General features: G+C 40.1%; 1 protein-coding gene across 2 annotated transcripts in view; it reads left to right on the top strand.

The window, feature by feature from the left end:
• LOC126164949 (anaphase-promoting complex subunit 1) overlaps positions 1-23,422 on the top strand; it is a 361,025-nt gene that overhangs the window by 18,479 nt on the left and 319,124 nt on the right. For both annotated transcript variants that reach the window (XM_049920281.1, XM_049920280.1), the window contains exons 3-4: positions 7,789-8,053; positions 8,173-8,267. In XM_049920281.1, the coding sequence (XP_049776238.1) occupies positions 7,789-8,053; positions 8,173-8,267 (360 nt within the window). The remainder of the gene's footprint in view (positions 1-7,788; positions 8,054-8,172; positions 8,268-23,422) is intronic.

Below are 23,422 nucleotides of genomic sequence, written 5' to 3'. Positions count from 1 at the left end.
CTTAGATGTTTTCAATACATTAGAGAAAATGCCTGCTTGATTTGTTAGTACTTAAATTAGGTTTGGTACACTGTTCTTTAAGATTGTAGCAGAGACAGCACCAGTGCCAACATAGTTGGGGTTTCTTAGTCCTTTTGATGCTTTTTCTACTCCATTTTGTGAAATGAAATGATCATATGGAATTTATTGGCTGGGATATCCTCTTTGTGGTTCGGCAGCCATATTGCAAGTCTTTTTAGTTACCGCCACTTCAGTGACTTGCATGATGAGGGACATCCAACACCCAGTCCTCTGCTGGGACTCGAACGCTGGTCCCCTTGCATGGTAGGCGGTAGCACTACTGCTGCGCTACAGAGGCGTAAGATAGAGTTTGTCTATATTGGTCCTCTACATGTACTTATTTTAAATTCATTGGTTTGATGGTTTGATCTTATTGTATTATCAGCAACACCTGTGAAAAAGTTGTCAAATGTGTTGGCTTCTTTTAAGTAGTTTGGTTTGACATATTTTTTATTTTCTTGTGTTAGTGTTATATTTTTACATGCGGCTCTTGTTTTTCCCAGTTTTTTTTGTAATACCCCACATAGTTTTCACTTTATTTGCTGAATTAAAAATATATTCATCATTATGTGTTATATTTTTGCTGCTCTTATTACTTTTTTTAGTACTGAGGAATATTTTTATAGTATATGTGTAATTCAAGTGAGGATCTTTTCCCATTGTGATCCAGCTGTTTGTTATAGTATTGCCCTCTTATAGTTACAATTTTTTGTGGAAATGCAATGGAAAAAATGTTTTAATGTATCAATGAAGGTGTTGAATTTTTCATTTATGTCATTTTTGTGTTTAATAAGCTGTTGAGGTACACTGCTTGACAACTGATAAGTTACAATTGACACTAGCTAAGGAACAACTGCCAATTGACACAGAACAACCAACATTTACTGTGGAACACCCAACCAATGATAATTGAAGGAAATGTGGAGGACAGGATGTGTTAACTGCAGCGAAGCTTGTGCATGAATGCTCCATATGCATTCGACTTTTCATGAAGTACAGTACAAAGGTTGTGGAACTAGTTTGTGTGACTTTCCATGTTGTATGGCAACATGTCTTCAAGACATCATTTGAGTGCTTAAGATCGTGGACAAGCAATTGGACTGCTCAAAGTCAGCCAAAGAGTCACTATTGCAGTGACAGTAATGGGTGTGTCCAGAAGTACCATTTCATGATTAAAAAGGATGCTGAAGATGGAAATACTATGTGAAAGTGTGTTGGTGGTTGTAGACAGACCACCACACTGCAAGGATTCTTACATAGCCTTAATGGGGAAAAGGAACAGGCATCTGACTTCTAGGCAGGTTGCGAAAGACTTTGCAACTGCTACCAGTGCGTGTGTCTGTACCAGAACCATTTCGTGGTGATTAAATCTGGCTGGTTTGAATGCTTAGAAGCCTGCTAAATGCATCCCACTTCAACTATACCATCCTCAAGAAAGAGTTTGCTGGAGCAAGAAGCATGTTTAAAGGAATGCAAAATCCCCAAGACTGGCAAAGTTTTGCAGAAGTTCAAAATATAGTGTGTACTTCAATGCAAGATGCTTTCAGTAATTTACACAATGAAACTCTGTCTCAAAATCTGGCAGAAAACCCAGAGAGATTCTGGTCATACATAAAGCACGCCAATGGCAAGACACAGTCAATACCTTCACTGCGCGATAACAATGGTGAAGTCACTGATGACAGTGCCACTAAAGCATAGTTATTAAACACAATTTTCCAAAACTCCTTCACCAAAGAAGACGAAGTAAGTATTCCTGAATTCCAATCAAGAACAACTGCCAAGATGAGAAACATAGAAATAGATACCCTCGGTGTCGTGTTGTTGTTGTTGTGGTCTTCAGTCCTGAGACTGGTTTGATGCAGCTCTCCATGCTACTCTATCCTGTGCAAGCTTCTTCATCTCCCAGTATCTACTGCAACCTACATCCTTCTGAATCTGCTTAGTATATTCATCTCTTGGTCTCCCTCTACGATTTTTACCCTCCACACTGCCCTCCAATGCTAAATTTGTGATCCCTTGATGCCTCAAAACATGTCCTACCAACCGATCCCTTCTTCTAGTCAAGTTGTGCCACAAACTTCTCTTCTCCCCAATCCTATTCAATACTTCCTCATTAGTTATGTGATCTACCCACCTTATCTTCAGCATTCTTCTGTAGCACCACATTTCGAAAGCTTCTATTCTCTTCTTGTCCAAACTATTTATTGTCCATGTTTCACTTCCATACATGGCTACACTCCATACAAATACTTTCAGAAACGACTTCCTGACACTTAAATCTATACTCGATGTTAGCAAATTCCTCTTCTTGAGAAACGCTTTCCTTGCCATTGCCAGTCTACATTTTATATCCTCTCTACTTCGACCATCATCGGTTATTTTACTCCCTAAATAGCAAAACTCCTTTACTACTTTAAGTGTCTCATTTCCTAATCTAATTCCCTCTGCATCACCCGACTTAATTCCACTACATTCCATTATCCTCGTTTTGCTTTTGTTGATGTTCATCTTATATCCTCCTTTCAAGACACTGTCCATTCCGTTCAACTGCTCTTCCAAGTCCTTTGCTGTCTCTGACAGAATTACAATGTCATCGGCGAACCTCAAAGTTTTTACTTCTTCTCCATGAATTTTAATACCTACTCCAAATTTTTCTTTTGTTTCCTTTACTGCTTGCTCAATATACAGATTGAATAACATCGGGGAGAGGCTACAACCCTGTCTTACTCCTTTCCCAACCACTGCTTCCCTTTCATGCCCCTCGACTCTTATAACTGCCATCTGGTTTCTGTACAAACTGTAAATAGCCTTTCGCTCCCTGTATTTTACCCCTGCCACCTTCAGAATTTGAAAGAGAGTATTCCAGTTAACATTGTCAAAAGCTTTCTCTAAGTCTACAAATGCTAGAAACGTAGGTTTGCCTTTTCTTAATCTTTCTTCTAAAATAAGTCGTAAGGTCAGTATTGCCTCACGTGTTCCAACATTTCTACAGAATCCAAACTGATCTTCCCCGAGGTCGGCTTCAACCAGTTTTTCCATTCGTCTGTAAAGAATTCGCGTTAGTATTTTGCAGCTGTGACTTATTAAACTGATAGTTCGGTAATTTTCACATCTGTCAACACCTGCTTTCTTTGGGATTGGAATTATTATATTCTTCTTGAAGTCTGAGGGTATTTCGCCTGTCTCATACATCGTGCTCACCAGATGGTAGAGTTTTGTCATGACTGGCTCTCACGAGGTCATCAGTAGTTCAAATGGAATGTTGTCTACTCCCGGGGCCTTGTTTCGACTCAGGTCTTTCAGTGCTCTGTCAAACTCTTCACGCAGTATCTTATCTCCCATTTCGTCTTCATCTACATCCTCTTCCATTTCCATAATATTGTCCTCAAGTACATCGCCCTTATATAAACCCTCTATATACTCCTTCCACCTTTCTGCCTTCCCTTCTTTGCTTAGAACTGGGTTGCCATCTGAGCTCTTGATATTCATACAAGTGGTTCTCTTCTCTCCAAAGGTCTCTTTAATTTTCCTGTAGGCAGTATCTATCTTACCCCTAGTGAGACAAGCCTCTACATCCTTACATTTGTCCTCTAGCCATCCCTGCTTAGCCATTTTGCACTTCCTGTCGATATCATTTTTGAGACGTTTGTATTCCTTTTTGCCTGCTTCATTTACTGCATTTTTATATTTTCTCCTTTCATCAATTAAATTCACTATTTCTTCTGTTACCCAAGGATTTCTATTAGCCCTCTTCTTTTTACCTACTTGATCCTCTGCTGCCTTCACTACTTCATCCCTCAAAGCTACCCATTCTTCTTCTACTGTATTTCTTTCCCCCATTCCTGTCAATTGTTCCCTTATGCTCTCCCTGAAACTCTCTACAACTTCTGGTTCTTTCAGTTTATCCAGGTCCCATCTCCTTAAATTCCCACCTTTTTGCAGTTTCTTCAGTTTCAATCTGCAGTTCATAACCAATAGATTGTGGTCAGAATCCACATCTGCCCCAGGAAATGTCTTACAATTTAAAACCTGGTTCCTGAATCTCTGTCTTACCATTATATAATCTATCTGATACCTTTTAGTATCTCCAGGATTCTTCCAGGTATACAACCTTCTTTTATGATTCTTGAACCAAGTGTTGGCTATGATTAAGTTATGCTCTGTGCAAAATTCTACAAGGCGGCTTCCTCTTTCATTCCTTCCCCCCAATCCATATTCACCTACTATGTTTCCTTCTCTCCCTTTTCCTACTGACGAATTCCAGTCACCCATGACTATTAAATTTTCGTCTCCTTTCACTACCTGAATAATTTCTTTTATCTCGTCATACATTTCATCTATTTCTTCATCATCTGCAGAGGTAGTTGGCATATAAACTTGTACTACTGTAGTAGGCATGGGCTTTGTGTCTATCTTGGCCACAATAATGCGTTCACTATGCTGTTTGTAGTAGCTAACACGCACTCCTATTTTTTTATTCATTATTAAACCTACTCCTGCATTGCCCCTATTTGATTTTGTACTTATAACCCTGTAATCACCTGACCAAAAGTCTTGTTCCTCCTGCCACCGAACTTCACTAATTCCCACTATATCTAACTTTAACCTATCCATTTCCCTTTTTAAATTTTCTAACCTACCTGCCCGATTAAGGGATCTGACATTCCACGCTCCGATCCGTACAACGCCAGTTTTCTTTCTCCTGATAACGACGTCCTCCTGAGTAGTCCCCGCCCGGAGATCCGAATGGGGGACTATTTTACCTTCGGAATATTTTACCCAAGAGGACGCCATCATCATTTAATCATACAGTAGAGCTGCATGTCCTCGGGAAAAATTACGGCTGTAGTTTCCCCTTGCTTTCAGCCGTTCGCAGTACCAGCACAGCAAGGCCGTTTTGGTTAATGTTACAAGGCCAGATCAGTCAATCATCCAGACTGTTGCCCCTGCAACTACTGAAAAGGCTGCTGCCCCTCTTCAGGAACCACATGTTTGTCTGGCCTCTCAACAGATACCCCTCCGTTGTGGTTGCACCTACGGTACGGCCATCTGTATCGCTGAGGCACGCAAGCCTCCCCACCAGCGGCAAGGTCCATGGTTCATGGGGGGGCTCGGTGTCGTAAAGCAGCTTAAATCACTTGATAAAAGCGAGGCTTCCGTCCAGATTGTATACCAGTCAGGTACCTCTCAGAGTATGCTGATACAATTGCTCCATATTTAGCATTTATATACAACCGTTCCCTCACAGAAAGATCCATACCTAAAGACTGAAAATTGCTCAAGTCACCCCAACACCAAAAAAAGGAAATGGAAGTAATCTGTTGAATTACGGGCCCATATCACTAATGTCGATTTACAGTAGGGTTTTGGAACATGTTCTGTATTCGAACATTATGAAGTACCTCGAAGAAAACAATTTATTGACACGTAGTCGGCACGGATTCAAAAAATATCGTTCTTGCAAAACACAACTAGCTCTTTATACTCATGAAGTAATGAGTGCTATCGATAGGGGGTGTCAAATTGATTCCGTATTTTTAGATTTCCAGAAGGCTTTCGACAGCATTTCTCACACGTGTCTTCTAACCAAGCTGCGTGCCTATGGAATATTGCCTCAGTTCTGTGACTGGATTCATGATTTCTTGTTAGAAAGGTCACAGTTCATAGTAATAGAGGGAAAGTCGTCGAGTAAAACACCGGTATTCCCCAAGGAAGGGTTATAGGCCATCTATTGTTCCTGATCTGTATTAACAACATAGGAGACAATCTCAGTAGCCGTCTTAGATTGTTTCCAGATGATGCTGTCATTTACAATTTTGTAAAGTCATCAGATGACCAAAACGAATTCCAAAATGATTTAGATAAGATATCTGTATGGTGCGAAAAGTGGCAATTGATCCTGAGTAAAGAAAAGTGTGAAGTTATTCACATGTGTACTAAAAGAAATCCGCTGAATTTCAATTACGCGATAAGTCATACAAATCTGAAGGCTGTTAATTCAACTGACAGATGACATTGAAAAAGTACAAAGAAGGGCAGCTCGTTTTGTATTATCGTGAATTAGGGGAGGTAGTGCCACAGACATGATACGTGAATTGGAGTGGCAATCATTAAAACAAAGGCGTTTTTTGTTGCAACAGGATCTTCTCATGGAACGTCAATCACCAGTTTACTCCTCTGATTATGAAAACATTCTGTTGGCACCCACCTACATAGGGAGAAATGATCATCACAATAAAATAAGAGAAATCAGGGCTCGCACAGAAAAATTTAAGTGCTTGTTTTTCCCGCGCTCCGTTTGAGAGTGGAACGGTATAGAGATAGCTTAAAGGTGGTTCATTGAACCCTCTGCCAGGCACTGTATTGTGAATAGCAGAGTAATCACGTAGATGTAGATGTTACAGTCATCAACAGTGGCCTAGAGTGATGTTCTCCAATCAATCCTTCTTCAGAGTGGCAAGTGGTTCAGGGCACCAATTAGTGTGGATAGAGGGGAACGCATTACACTCCACAGAAAGTTCATGAACATCATCAGTATGATCTAGATATTATGGTGTGGACAGAGATTGTGCACAATGGCTGAACATTGCTGCATATCTTTGCGTGAGGTACTGTTGCAGCCCAGTGCTATTGCAGGCTGATAATTCTGAATTATGTCCCATCTGTTTAGAGGTTCAGTAGGTCCCGTCTTTCTCTTTGTGGACAGCAGTGTTCCCCCTCCGCATACACATACATACACAGGACCACTGGAGTGTTAGACACACTGGAAAGTGAAGATATTGACTGCATTGGATGGCATGTTTACTCCTTGGACGTACACCCTATATAGGATTCCTTGGATGCCTTTGGCAGATGTGTTTCTTAGGGAACATTGCCTCCCCAAACCATGCAAGAACTGAAAACTGCCTTTAGAGAGGAGTTGGGAAATTTTCACAAGGACTCCTCAACAGAACATAACAAAATCAAACAATGGACGATTCAGGATGGAGTGTAACAATATTATGAAAAGGATAGTTGCTACTCACCAGCAGCGGAGATACTAAGTCGCAGGTGCCTATCTGCAACTCAGCATCTCCACTATATGGTGAGTAGCAACCATCCTTTTCATAATATTGGTACCACAATGAAATCATGTTTAAACATAAAAGGATATGTTAACTCGCCAATAGAACTTGCATTAGCATCGTTTGGTTACAGATGACAACCTATCGGTAAAGGAAAAGGCACAAATTTTGATGCAGCACCACATAATGTAAAATCAAGGCAATAACAGAAGAAACAGAAACTGTCTGTAGGCATAATTGTCTTATATTAGTTATCACCCTAAAATATGTTCACATTTTACAGTCTTGAATAAAGAAAACCCACTGATGATGACACAGAGGTTCTGAAACATATTTGGGTCACATGAAAAAATAATGTTTTGAATAACGGGCTGACCCTATATCCCGTACATTTTACCGCAAACATGGCATATACAAGAACTGCAATTCCAAAAGATGAATACTTGCTATCTTTATTGCATTATTCATAAAAAAAACTCCCCGACCCCATCTTTTTTTTTTTTTTTTTTTTTTTTTTTTTTTTTTTTTTTTTTTTTTTTTTTGTCCTTTCCTCTCACCCACATCCAGTTGCATAAACAATTACTCGTTTACTACCAAGTATATGGTAATACTGTATTTACTGTAAACAGCTTGCAGTGATGGAAACAATTCTTGTTGGCAGAATCGTGAGAACTGGCGCATAAGGGCAAGCTTAGATGATGATCAGCAGTGTGAAGAGGAGCTGTATATGAATGGTAAAATAGCTGTGTGGAGCCAGGGGTCGATGTCAAGCCATAGAAATCCAAATAGCAGTAAAGTGATAAAAAGTAGTTACACAAGTGAAACACCATTGCAAGCTGCCATCTGGTGTACATTCCATGTTTCTTCTTCTGATAAACCTATCCTCAGCTGGACAGCTGGAAGGGCCCCAACAGAAGAACCAGAAGGTATGTACAACCAAAGCTTCCTAAAGTAGTTATATGTACACAAGAAACTTCAATGTTGTTGTTAATATCTCACTACAGTTAGTGTGTTGTAGAAAAATTATACTGTGGGCACTTTACAGGGGTACCTACACCTGCTGTTTGCTTAATAGATGCTGAAAACATCAAAGTTTATACTCAAGATGGCGAAGATTATGTTTCATCTCTTCAGTTTGAGGTTTGTATTTCAGTAGAATAATAGTAAACTGAAGTTTTTATAAAGTCCCAAATATCTGGCTAATGCTATTAATCGTGGTGCACTCACCTCAGAGAAGTTGGCCAGAGGTGATATAAAACCCATGTCCTGGTTCTCTTAACAGTCCGTCCTTTGCATACTTCTATGATTATATCCCTTGTTCATCCTGCTCAGTATGAGTCCCATGTAGGTGAGCAATATTCTAATATGGTTGCAAATAAGTTATACAAAACTGCAACCAGTCACTTTTTGAATAATTATGTTTTATTCCATGAACCGGTTTTCGAATCTTTTCAGGTTCATCTTCAGATGGTTTCAGGAAGTTACATCATTATTGTTAGCATAATGCTGGGTGCTGGCCTATACTGTCGCAATGTCACAAGCCAGTACCCAGCAGTTTTGTATAACTTATTTACAATCAATATACAGTCACAGTTCTAAAATATCTGTAATGGATAAGCATAATTGTAATATGGCTCATGTGACTATTTTGTAAGCAGTCTCCTTTGTAGACTGATTGCATTTTACCAGTATCTTAGAAATAAACTAATGTCTGCCACTGGATTTACTTAGGATTCACTCAGGTATTTGTATGAGTTGACTTATCCAATTAGGATTCGTTCATATTATAGTCATGTGAACTACTTATTGTTTTGCAAACTGCACAATTTTACATTTCTGAACATTTGAAGCAAGTTGGCAGTCTTTGCATAACTTTGAAATATTATCAAAGTCAGACTGGAAAGTTTTCACTTCTTTCATATGTTGTTGTTGTTGTTGTTGTTGTTGTTGTCACTGTTGTTATCGTCAGTCCAGAGACTGGTTTGATGCAGCTCTCCATGCAACTCTATCCTTTGCAAGCTTCTTCATCTCTAAGTACCTACTGCAATCTACATCCTTCTGAATCTGTTTAGTGTCTTCATCTCTTGGTCTCCCTCTATGATTTTTATTCTCTATGCCATCCCCCAATACTAAATTGGTGATCCCTTGATGCCTCAGAACATGTCCTACCAACAGATCCCTTCTTCTAGTCAAGTTGTGTCACAAATTCCTCTCGTCCCCAAGTCTGTTCAGTACCTCCTCATTAGTTATGTGATCTTTCCATCTAATCTTCAGCAATCTTCTGTAGCACCACATTTTGAATGCTTCAGTTCTCTTCTTGTCTAAACTATTTATCATACATGTTTCTCTTCCATACATCGCAACACTCATACAAAGACTTCCTGACATTTAAATCTATACTCACTGTTAACAAATTTCTCTTCTTCAGAAACTCTTTCCTTGCCATTGCCATTGCCATCTACGTCGACCATCATCAGTTATTTTTTTCCCCATATAGCAAAACTTATCTACTACTTTAAGTGTCTCATTTCCTAATCTAATTCCCTCAGTATCACGTAATTTAATTTGACTACATTTTGCTATCCTTGTTTTGTTTTTGTGGATGTTCATCTTATACCTTCCTTTCAAGACAGTGTCCATTCCGTTCAGCTGCCCCTCCTGGTCCTTTGCTGTCTCTGACAGAATTACAATGTCATCGGTGAACCTCAAAGTTTTTATTTCTTCTCCATGAATTTTAATTCCTACTGCAAATTTTTCTTTTGTTTCCCTTACTCCTTGCTCAATATACAGGGTTATTACAAATGATTGAAGCGATTTCACAGCTCTACAATAACTTTATTATTTGAGATATTTTCACAATGCTTCGCACACACATACAAAAATTCAAAACGTTTTTTTAGGCATTCACAAATGTTCGATATGTGCCCCTTTAGTGATTCGGCAGACATCAAGCTGATAATCAAGTTCCTCCCACAATCAGCGCAGCATGTTCCCATCAATGAGTTCGAAAGCATCGTTGATGCGAGCTCGCAGTTCTGGCACGTTTCTTGGTAGAGGAGGTTTAAACACTGAATCTTTCACATCACCCCACAGAAAGAAATCGCATGGGGTTAAGTTAGGAGAGCGTGGAGGCCATAAGATGAATTGCTGATCATGATCTCCACCACGACCGATCCATCGGTTTTCCAATCTCCTGTTTAAGAAATGCTGAACATCATGATGGAAGTGCGGTGGAGCACTATCGTGTTGAAAGATGAAGTCGGCGCTGTCGGTCTCCAGTTGTGGCATGAGCCAATTTTCCAGCATGTCCAGATACACGTGTCCTATAACGTTTTTTTCGCAGAAGAAAAAGGGGCCGTAAACTTTAAACCGCGAGATGAATTGCGAATTTGCTGCACGAATGCGTGAGGATTCTCTACCGCCCAGATTCGCACATTGTGTCTGTTCACTTCACCATTAAGAAAAAATGTTGCTTCATCACTGAAAACAAGTTTCGCACTGAACGCATCTTCTTCCATGAGCTGTTGCAACCACGCCGAAAATTCAAAGCGTTTGACTTTGTCATTGGGTGTCAGGGCTTGTAGCAATTGTAAACGGTAAGGCTTCTGCTTAAGCCTTTTCCGTAAGATTTTCCAAACCGTCGGCTGTGGTACGTTTAGCTCCCTGCTTGCTTTATTTGTCGACTTCCGCGGGCTACGCGTGAAACTTGCCTGCACGCGTTCAACCGTTTCTTCGCTCACTGCAGGCCGACCCATTGATTTCCCCTTACAGAGGCATCCAGAAGCTTTAAACTGCGCATACCATCGCCAAATGGAGTTGGCAGTTGGTGGATCTTTGTTGAACTTCGTCTTGAAGTGTCGTTGCACTGTTATGACTGACTGACTGTGAGTGCATTTCAAGCACGACATACACTTTCTCGGCTCCTGTCGCCATTTTGTCTCACTGCACTCTCGAGTGCTCTGGCGGCAGAAACCAGAAGTGGGGCTTCAGCCGAACAAAACGTTATGAGTTTTTCTACGTATCTGTAGTGTGTTGTGACCATATGTCAATGAATGGAGCTACAGTGAATTTATGAAATTGCTTCAATCATTTGTAATAGCCCAGTACAGATTGAATAACATCGGGGATAGGTTGCAGCCCTGTCTTACTCCCTTCCCAACCACTGCTTCCCTTTCATGCCCCTCGACTCTTATAACTGCCATCTGGTTTCTGTACAAATTGTAAATAGCTTTTTGCTCCCTGTATTTGACCCCTGCCACCTTCAGAATTTGAAAGAGATTATTCCAGACAACATTGTCAAAATCTTTGTCCAAGACTACAAATGCTAGAAAGTTGGTTTGTTTTTCCTTAATCTATCTTCTAAGATAAGTCATAGGGTCAGTATTGCCTCGTGTTGCAACATTTCTACGGAATCCAAACTGATCCTCCCCGAGGTCGGCTTCTACCAGTTTTTCCATTCATCTGTAAAGAATTTGAGTTTCTATTTTGCAGCAATGGCTTATTAAACTGATAGTTCGGTAATTTTCACATCTGTCAACACCTGCTTTCTTTGGGATTGGAATTCTTATATTCTTCTTGAAGTCTGAGGGTATTTCGCCTGTCTCATACATCTTGCTGACCAGATGGTAGAGTTTTGTCAGGGCTGGCTCTCCCAAGGCTATCAGTAGTTCTAATGGAATGTTGTCTACTCCCGGGGTCTTGTTTCGACTTAGGTCTTTCAGTGCTCTGTCAAACTCTTCGCACAGTATCATATCTCCCATTCCATCTTCATCTACATCCTCATCCATTTCCATAATATTGCCCTCAAGTACATCGTCCTTGTATAGACCCTCCAAATACTCCTTCCACCTTTCTGCTTTCCCTTTTTTGCTCCATTTGAGCTCTTGATATTCATATAAGTGGTTCTCTTACCTTCAGAGGTCTCTTTAATTTTCCTGTGGGTAATATCTGTCTTACCCCTAGCGATATATGCCTGCTGAGGGATTTGTCCTCTATCCAACCCTGCTTAGCCATTTTGCACTTCCTGTCGATCTCATTTTTGAGATGTTTGTATTCCTTTTTGCCTGCTTCATTTACTGCATTTTTATATTTTCTCCTTTCGTCAATTAAATTCAATATCTCTTCTGTTACTCAAGGATTTCTACAAGCCCTCGTCATTTTACCTACTTGATCCTATGCTGCCTTCACTATATCACATCTCAAAGCTAGCCATTCTTCTTTTCTGTATTTCTTTCCCCCGTTCTTGTCATTTGTTCCCTAATGCTCTTTATGAAACTCTCTACAACATCTGGTTCTGTCAGTTTATGCAGGTCCCATCTCCTTAAATTCCCACCTGGTCGATTTTGCAGTATCTTCAGTTTTAATGTTGTGGCCGTGCGGTTCTAGGCGCTTCAGTCTGGAACCGCGTGACCGCTACGGTTGCAGGTTCGAGTCCTGCCTCGGGCATGGATGTGTGTGATGTCCTTAGGTTAGTTAGGTTTAAGTAGTTCTAAGTTCTAGGGGACTGATGACCTTAGATGTTAAGTCCCATAGTGCTCAGAGCCATTTGGACCATTTTTTCAGTTTTAATCTACAATTCATAACCAATAGATTGTGGCCAGAGTCCACAACTGCCCCTGGAAGTGTCTTACAATTTAAAACCTCGTACCTAAATCTCTGTCTTACCATTATGTAATCTATGTGAAACCTTCCAGTGTCTGCAGGCTTCTTCCATGTATACAACTTTCTTTCATGATTCTTGAACCAAGTGTTAGCAATGATTGAGTTATCCTTTGTGCAAAATTCTACCAGGAGGCTTCGTCTTTCATTCTTTACCCCATTCCATATTCACTTGCTACTTTTCCTTCTCTTCCTCTTCCTTTTCCTACTATCGAATTCCAGTCCCCATGACTATTAAATTTTCATCTCCCTTCACTATCTGAATAATTTCTTTTATCTCATCATACATTTCTTCAGGCTCTTTGTCATCTGCAGAGGTAGTTGGCATATATATTTTCACTACTGTAGTAGATGTGGGTTTCACGTCTTATCTTGGCTACAGTAATGCGTTCCCTATGCTGTTCGTAGTACCTTACCCGTGCTCCTATTTTTTTTATTCATTATGAAACCTACTCCTGCATTACCCCTATTTGATTTTGTATTTATAATCCAGTATTAACCTGACCAGAAGTCTTGTTCCTCCTGCCACCGAACTTCACTAATTCCCACTATATCTAACTTTAACCTATCCATTTCCATTTTATAATTTTCCAATCTACCTGCCCTTCTTCAGGAACCACACATTTGTGTGGCCTCTCAGTAGATACCCCTCCATTGTGGTTGCATCTACGGTACGGCTATCTGTATCGCTGAGGGATTCAAGCTTCCCCACCAGTGGCAAGGTCCATGGTTTGTGGGCGGTTCTTTCATGTAGTACTTCATTATAGATAATGACATCATCTGCAAAAAGTCTGTGAAATTATTGAGCTTACTTACCTCAGTTGACATTTTAACTTTTTGTTCCATTTATTAAATGATAGATACTTAGAATATGTGTAAGTAATCAGTACCTGACAGCACAGTTATTGCCACAGCTCGCACACGCATACACACACGCACGCGCGTACGCCCACACACACACACACACACACACACACACACACACACACACACACAGATCTCTCTTCAGTTCCCTGTACAGGACACTATGAGTGCCACTTCCATCCACTGCCATCACCAGGCACATCTTGCAGTCATGACAACGGAGCTACCATCACCTGAAGATGTCTGACAGTTGTGTTGATGAAATATTGTGGAATCTGCCCAGTGTTATCCATTGGCAAACATGAAGAAGTGTATTTGCAATAGACACAGCGGGAAACCCTGAAAAGTCATATCTGGTGCCTCTATGGAGAGGAGATGGCCAGTGGCATATGAGAGCTGAACAAATTATGTAAATTTGGTAAATTACAGTTAACAATGTCATTTTTATTACAGACAAATTACCCCTATGTTTGCTAAATTAACAGCATACTGGCTCTATGTCTGCTATTAACCCTTTTGCAGTCAGCGGATTTGGAGTGGTGTGTGCTAAAAATGTCATGCGTATTTATACCGTTATGCTACATTCTATTTAAATTGCCATATATCACACAGTATTCACTTTAAAAATATGAAAAAAATTGCCACTTATCCATAAAAGCATGTAGAATATTGTGGCTTACACAGATTATGATAATGTTTCAAATGAATTTGATTGTGACAGCCCAAATAAAATATCTTTAAAAAGAATATTATAAATTTGATTCCATGTATCCAACACTGAGCTTCAATTTAAGAAGGCTAACTACAGTCCATAGAATCTACACACATTTCTGAGTAAAATGACATGAGGGATATGAAAATTGTGTTATTATTTATAAAGATAATTATTATTTATTTGAAGAGAAAATTACAGAATTTCCATGTCTACAATATGACTTAGCATTTGTGTTTAGGAAAACATTCACCGTGCAACCCCTTATTACACCTATTACAAACAGTTCTTGACCTTCTTTTCCTTCCCTCACTAGTACACACACAGCATCTTGACTCTTCCTTCTCTGGAAGTTTTCTCAAACCTGGAGCACCACGAGGATCATCAGTTGCATTTTTGTCTTGCAGCCATTCATCTGACAAGGCTTCAATTATCATTACAGTATATACATATCTGGAAACAACTTTCCTTCCTTTATTATGCTCTTTGTATAATATGTAAGAGTTCAGCACCGTTCTTGACATTATGTTAAAAGCTACCTTCTTCCAGTAACGAAGAGTTCGCCTCTCATCCAAATACGCATACAGCATCATGTTGGATGTGTGTATTCCACCCATATACTGGTTGTACTGGTGTATTATTTCTGGCTTTTTTACTGTTTTATTTTTATTTTGGACTTCAATGTCGCCAGCACCAACTTTACTTGACATTAAGAGAACGGGGGTATGCTGGGATTTTTTCTCTCAGTACGCACATGCTAGTACTGGACCTGACATACAATACATCTTTTCCCCAATTCCAAATTTCTTTCTAAATTGCTCTGGCAAATATTTCCTGTTTTTTCTTACAGTGCCAGCAATGTATGTACCTAATTTGTAGAGACTTTTTACAAGTGGTACTGACATGAAAAAGTTGTCCACAAAGATATGATATCCCTTGTTCAAATTAATGCCCAAACGCAGTAACTTCTGGACAACACAGTAACCTAAGCCATGTCTTGCAATCTCAGCCTTACCTATCTTCTAGGCTTTTGGCACCTCTGTATGTATAAAATCCAAGGCAATAGTGCGTTATAGAGTCACACAGCAACCAGAATTTGATTCCCCATCGGTGGTGGTGTTTCAGTGGTGTCACCACCAGACACCACACTTGCTAGGTGGTAGCCTTTAAATTGGCCGCGGTCCGTTAGTATATGTCGGACCCGCGTGTTGCCACTATCAGTGATTGCAGACCGAATGCCGCCACATGGCAGGTATAGTCTAGAGAGACTCCCTAGCACTCGCCCCAGTTGTACAGCCGACTTTGCTAGCGATGGTCCACTGTCTACATTTGCTCTCATTTGCAGAGATGACAGTTTAGCATAGCCTTCAGCTACGTCATTTGCTACAACCTAGCAAGGCGCCATATTCTTCGAGAATGTATTCTGAACAGATAAAATTGTGAATCATGTACCATCAAGAGCGACGTTCATCATTAATGGATTAAAGTTAAGTATCAAACTAGACTCTCATCAATACTAAGTTGTTCATGAGGTGTGTAATGATGTCTAAATATATTATTAGCATGATCTACCAATGGCTGGTACCTGATACATGGGTCATAATCAGGATGGCCTGGTGCTTCACGTTTCTCACTATCCACAAGATGAAAGAATTTCATCAGATGCCTAAATCGGTGGGCAGAAAACATTTTACCAAACCATGGAAATGCCTGTGACGGTTTTGTGCTCCAGTATAATAGCATTGTGGGCCTTTTTTGAGTCAAGCAATAAAACCTCTTACCTCGGTACTCGTCACATTCTTCCATTTCTTGTGTATGGTTTGGACAATGTAGCATGTTTAGTTATAAACTGTTTAGCTGAGCGATTCGTTTCAGTTACAATAAGCTGCAGCAATGTTGTAGTAAAGAATAGATTGAAATATTCTAGAACAGGAGATCCTACTGGCGGCATATGTTTTGGTCCTGGCAGCTCTTGAAATGGATGTAGAAATGGCTGTAGTGTTTCAGGCGCAAGTACTTCAGTGTATTGTACATCTTCCATTTCATCTTCACTTTCGTTCACAATATCGTCAAGTACATCACTGTCACTTTCTGAACTGTTGCTATTTTTGCTAAAACACTCTGTATCACTAGTACATTCTAAAAGTTCACAAATTTCTTTGTCGGTAAGTCCTCTGCTGTGGCCTGGTGTAGGTCGCATTTTTCACAAAAAACGGAGAAAATAAACAAACTGTAAACTCTTATCGTGAAGAAAAACACACAGAAACAATGATAAATAACAGTACTGCGCAAAAACAAGAACGTAGAACGAAATAACAGAATGTAAACATGTACTGCGAAACACGACGTCAATAAACAAACAACAAAAGCAGAATAAATGAACGCTAATATTTCACCGAAACGATGCTCAATTGTCGATAGCTATCGATCTACACCTAGCTCGATTCAAAGAGCATCTGTAATCAGTGCGCTAACACCATCTAGTGCCGATTATGTAAGCTAAACAAGACGAAGCAGAGTACCGACGAATCGCCACCCTGACAGTATTAGCGTCAGTAGGCGGTAACGATAGATCGTTACCTTGACATTCAAAGGGTTAAAATTAAGTAATGGGCTAGTGCAGCCCTGGCGAGAAAGAGGGTACATGATGGGAACTGCACATAGTGCCCATGAAATTATCACTACATGTAAAGACCTCTTCAAACCTCTGCTGTATCCTGGGACTGGGTATATAGCACTACCTGGGTGCTAGCTGACTGGACTAAACAAGAAGCTAAAGTTTGCCAGATGGCAAAGTATGTCTGTCTTTTTAAACTTAATGCTGGAAGCAAATACACCAAGACAATGCAGCATGTTTAATCTTGGGGACAAGATTATGGACAGCACACCAGTTTCAGTGCTTGAGAAAGGTCGACCTTTGCACCTAGGTCAGCCCCAATGCGAGATGTGATAGCTGGGATGCAATGGGAAATTTTGAAACCTCCCTGTGACATTGCAGGAGAGCTTAGGAAGGACGTGTGTCGAATTTTAATATAAGCCTCATATAGAAAGTTCAGTATTACTTCAGGAGAAGGGAAGGCTCTGTGGGACTTGACAGAAGACAGAGACCCTCATTTTACCTGCCAACAAGAGAAGGGCCACTATCCTTCTCTTGTGAACTGAATACAACAACAGCATACATGCACTACTCAATGACTTGCGTATCGCAAGTTAAGTGAGGATCTGACTGGCAGGGTTCAGAGAAAATCTCTAGACCTTCTCAAGAAGAGTTCCATTCCACCTAACATCAAGTCAATCAAGTTCCCCCAAGAATGTACGGCCTACTGAAGATTCTCAAGGCTGGATCACCTCTTCGTGCCATAGTAACCAACTTTGAAGTGCCTACCTATTTGTTAGCTTTATATCTTGCTTTGTCATTGGGACCTGTCCTGGGAAACTGCGGCCTTCATATTCAGAATTCAGAGGACTTTGTAGGAGGTTTTGGCTAGCTTAGATCATGTATCTTTATTTGTGAAAATGCTTCTATAGGACTCATTAGAGCTTATTAACAGTTTGAGAAATGCATTGTGGTATTGTGTAAACTTGTGCTTACCTCAACTTATTTCTTATTTAATAACCAATATTTTGAACAAATAGATGGTGTCACCATGGGAAGTGCCCTGTCTCCCATAAGAGACCTAGAGGAAAGAGCACTGTAGTTGACAACTCTTCAGTCTTCCTCCTCCTGGCCATATGCTGGCAGTACAAGTATGGTTTGGCACCATGGAATGGAGCCACTACCTATGTTTCTGTTGCATTTTAACTCACTCCATCGGACTATACAGTTTACCATGGGATTGGAGAAAGGTGGCAGCTTACCACTCCCAGATGACATTGTTTCAAGAAAAACCTACTGAATGCTGGGACATAGTGTCTGCTCCAAACCAACTAACACAGAGTTATTTGCAGGTGAAAAACTGTCATTGCCCTGCACAATGTGGATGTGTCTTACGCTTCCTGGTACATAGAGTATAAATTGTCTCAGATCCCGACAGACTGCCAAGTGAGCTGCAACACCTAAGAACAGTGTTCCAACAGAATGGTTATTCTGATAAACAAATATGCAATGTGTTCCAAGCAAATGTATGGATGTAAATTAAGATGCTGAGGCACCCACTGAAACTGCTTTCTTGCTATATTTTGGCAGCATATCTTCAAGAACAGAAAGAATACTTAGAGAGACACATCAAGTGCAGTTTTTGTCTATCAGCAAAACTGGGGAATTTATTGTGTTTGGTCAGAGATGATATTGGTTTTAGAAAACACCACATATATAAGATCCCATGCCAGTGTAGGAAATCTTATACAGGGCAGATGTGTCACACCATGCAAGAACATTGTGTTGAACACCAGTGATATACACATCTGGACCAACCTGATAAATCAGCTACAGCGGAGCATTGCCTGAATAAAGAACATTATGTGTTTTACAAGAAGACAGGTTTTATTGTCAGCATCATCATTCTGGGATTGTGTGGTACTGGCTGCCATTAAATGAAAAGAGAAGGAACAAGATCATCTGAGAGTGTCTGGCAGCACATTTACCCCCCTGGTGCATGCATGGAAGCCCTCTCTTCAGCTCTTAGTAGGTGTCACTATTAATGCTGCTTCCATCCAGCTGTTGCCGCCTTCCCATGCGTGCATAATTCCTATTTCTGGCCTGATGAATTTAAATGAAAATGTGTAATTATCACCAGTCACGTCCTGTAGCAGTGACGAAAGCATCTACTACCAACGGAAGATGTCAAACAGTTGTGTTGATGAGATATTCTTGTACTCGAACTATGTGACAAACCCAAGAAGTTTATTTGGAGTAAACCAGATTTAAAAGTTCATTTAAGGCTTATTTATTGTCACTAAACACTTTAATGATAGTCACTGTGCCAACAAGAAGTTTAATTATTATTGCAAAAGAGATCAACAATCTGCAAAGACTTAAAGGAGTCTACTCTAATTACACAAGAGGCAATTTATAAATATGTGAGGGTTGGTCATAAGCTTTTAATTTTCACATAAAATATGAAGTTGATTAATTAATTTTTGTTCATTTACAGGTTCATGTGTGTGGTCCTGGTATATATTGAATAGCCCCCACCACAGTACTGTATCATACCACTAGAGGAGCCAAAACAAAATGGTTCAGGCTACTGATGAAGTGAGGTATTGTGAGGTAATTTGTTTTCAGCAACAGCAGAAAATGTTCAGCTGTATCAGGAGGATCCAATTGACTTCTTTAACTGTCTGAATTTTTCCTGACACAGCAGCCCATTTTCCATTGCTGTCCGAAAAGATTACGTTACATCACATTATGTTACCACATGATGGTGTAAAAGGCAGACTGCCAATTGCTAGTAAAGCATTTCCAAAAAAGACGAATTTGTTAAGATCTATTACAAAATTAAGTGTTAGGAATTCTTTTTTGAAGGTATTTGTCTGGAATGTAGCCATTTATAGAACTGAAACATGCATAAGAAGCATTTCAGACACAAAGAAGACAGAAGCTTTTGAAATGTGGTTCTGTAGAAGAATGCTGAAGATTAGATGAGTAGATCAAAAAACAAATGAGGAGGCACTGAATCGAATTGGGGGGAAAAAAGAAGTTTGCGTCACAACTTGACTAAAAAACGGGATTGATTGTTAGGACACATCATGAGGCATCAAGAAATTGTCAGTTTGCAATTGAAGGAAGTGTGGGGAATAAAATCTGTGAAGATGATGACGGCTACTACTACTGCTGCAACTAATATGTTTTATCAAAGGGTTGTGCAAGTTTGCTTTAGCTCCTCTAGAGGTGTGCTATGGTACTGTGGCGGTACTGCTGACATACAATTACAAACAAATAATTCAGACGGGAAAGTAGTCACCAGTCATTCGCAGTTCAGTCTGCACTTTATTGCAGATCTATATTTCAGCTGCAGTATAACTATTATCAGTGTGTATCAAGTGCGTCATGTAGACTTAACAGTTTTATAAGCTGAGTCTGCACGACTCGCTTCATATATACTGATGATAGCTATACTGTAATTGAAATTTAGATGTGCAATAAAGTACAGATTGAATCGTGACTGATTGCTGACTTTCTTCCTGTTTGAATTGCATCACAGTCACTGTGCACAACAGTTTCACTGGAATACAGCTCGATGAAACCAATGATTAATTAGCTAACTGTACTTTCTTGAGATGATGATAAAACTGTTATGACCACTCCTTGTACATGTTACCAAATTCGTGGAACTTCCTACAACTGACTCTACATGACCGTGGAACATCACTTATTGGAGGCCAACTGGAGACCATATGCAATGATTGTATTCTACTATGGCTCAGTGGTGAGTGACTGTAGCATTGTTTATGTTGATCACATTAAGAAATGTAGGAAAGGTTTTACATAATATTAAAATAGACAGAAAGCAACAAAAATGGGCACTGTGTTGTCATCATCATTGATGCACAAGTCACCAAAAAGACTTGCACTATGTCACTGAACAACCCCTGATGGAGTCATCCAAGAAGTAATGCCTTACGATCATTTCATTTCAAAATATAAAATACAAAAATTGAGAGCAGTACTTTTACATCTCTGACAGTGAAGTTACTTCATTTCCCTATTGACTGTATATTCTTAAAATGACATTAATATTAAGTTATATTTTCTGAGCAGAATTTCAGGCACATGTGTTTCTGCTGTGTAGTCTACTAACGCTCTCAAAGAATATTCCGACTCCAAAATTGTATGTTTGAGATGTTTCATTAACTGAAATGTTTTCCTGCTAAAAGTATGCGTTTTTTGGTGCAAAACAATTGGGGCTACAAGATAGTCCAGTATATTTTTGATAGGTTTGCATTCTAAAATTTGAATTATTATGCAACAAAATTTTTCAGTAGTACAACCAAGACCTGCACCATGTCATTCATTGTTGGGAGAAATGTTTCACACTGTAGAATGAATACATAGAGAAGCACTAACAGCAGAATACAACTTGAGTTCCCCTAGTTGATAATTAAAACTTTCTGACTATTCCTCTTGCATTCCTTATTTATGTATCACATGGACGTACATATAAAACGTACACAATGGAGTACAAAAGGAATGTGCAAGAGCTCTGGTTGCAACGTGTACACAACTGCCAAGATGGTGCACCGTGTATATTTGGCTGCAAGAACAGGATGGATGAAAGTACACAAATGGAATCTGAACCATATTTCGTGTCTCTCCCAACTATAGTGACTTGTTTTCCTTGACAAAACTTTATCATCTGTGTGACCTGTTGTTGTTTCAAATTTGTTGCTGAGATTTCAAAGTAGTCAAGTACTTGAAAGCCAATCAAAATTATGTTTCCATCCTTACCTGATAAAAGGTCTCTCCTGTCAAAATATTGTTTTCTCTTGTATTTGCTATTAAGCGAAAAATCTTTGTAAGTTTTCCCTGTAGTTTAATTCAAAGTACTGAGTAAGAAAACTCAAACATACTGTTAGAGACATATAAGGAATGTTTGCTTATCGGTAGTTGAAAGGAGTGGCGTTAGAGCAGGGATGATGCACAGAAGTAGAAGGGTAGAGGGGGAGGGGGAATAGTACTAAATTTGTTCTTTGATTAGGTAAGAGAGAGAGAGCTAAGAAACCATGATGAAAACCATAAAAGTGCAGGATTAAAAGAAAATAACTTCACACACTAGATGTGGCCAGAGACATGATGCAGGAAAAGGATCAGAAATGTCATTGCATTAGTTACTTGGATTTATAGTATAGTGTATGGAAAATGTGTTGTAGGCAGTATGTTGCTCAGGGATGAATGCTAACTTTCAAAGAAATAATTTTCAGATGGATATTGTTGTGTCAGCTGCTGTGGGAGTCGGACTTGACACAAACGAGGAAGGAGAGAAGTTACAATGACTGGTGGCAAGAATCCAGGTCATCTGTACGTTAAACTTTCAGATTGTTACAATACTTCACCTCTAAAAAGAAAATAAATAAAACTTAACTTGAGTTATGTGCTTTAGTGCCTTCTATGTGCAGTTACTTATACAGTCTATTACTACTTGTAGAACACAGGCTAAGTATCTTCTTCCTAATACTCAGTGCTGATGGTCTCAAAGTCTGCAGCCAAACTGGGCCAAACAGTGATGGGTGGCTGGTTAAATCAGCGTTGATAGGGGGCGCCCAACTCTGTCTTCCTAGAGGTATGATGCTGCCCCCTTTTCTGGTGGCATGCAGTTTAGTGCATTTTTGATGTTGTTTCACGGTGCCGTACTGGTCGGTGTGCAGTCAGTGCTTTAGGATTGCGCATTCTTCCGCTCCAAAATGTCTCACTGTTGTTGTGTAGGGAGCCATTTATGACAACAGAGGCAGGAAGCTGGGTGGCGTGAGGAGAAGGGAGCCACAACTCGGACCGACACTGAGCCCCCGGCTGCTCCCCCCACATCCGTCCCGTGCTCCGAGGGGAATGTCAGTTGGTAACCCCCGAAAGGGTGCCCAGCCTCTTCCTCAGCTAGGCTGATGAAAAATGGAGAGGATGGTGACGATAATGGCGAGGGCAGTGCGTCCACGGCAGATGCCGGGACGAGCGCTGGGAAGTTGAGCTGCTGTAATGGTGAAGGCGATGGGTTCAGCTTCATCGGTTCCACAGGTCGTGCAGAAGAGGCATCTGAGGGTGGCCGTGCTGGCCCCGAGATTCCAGTAGGACGCAAAACTGTGGACAGAAAATCTGCAGAAGAATCTTTCAGGTGACAAACATGAATCTGGTTCTGATGGCAGAGCATCAACCCAGCAGGACCTTGAATTAATTACAAGCAATCGCCTAAATTTGGAAGAATCATTCTCTCTCCCATCATCTGGTGAATAGTACTACGGGATGTAGTTGAGTTCGTGACCACTGCAAATGGATATATGCTAAAAGAGTCAACAAATGTTCCCGAAAGAACCAGCAATGTCAATATGCACTCATTGCCATGGTGATTGAGACTTTGGTGAAGCTAAAACCGTTTTCGGCTGCACTGATAGATTCTCAGCAGGAGCATGACAC

The sequence above is a fragment of the Schistocerca cancellata genome, chromosome 1, assembly GCF_023864275.1.
Source record: "Schistocerca cancellata isolate TAMUIC-IGC-003103 chromosome 1, iqSchCanc2.1, whole genome shotgun sequence".
Classification (NCBI taxonomy): Eukaryota; Metazoa; Arthropoda; class Insecta; order Orthoptera; family Acrididae; genus Schistocerca; species Schistocerca cancellata.
This window is presented reverse-complemented; position numbering and strand designations above follow the sequence as displayed.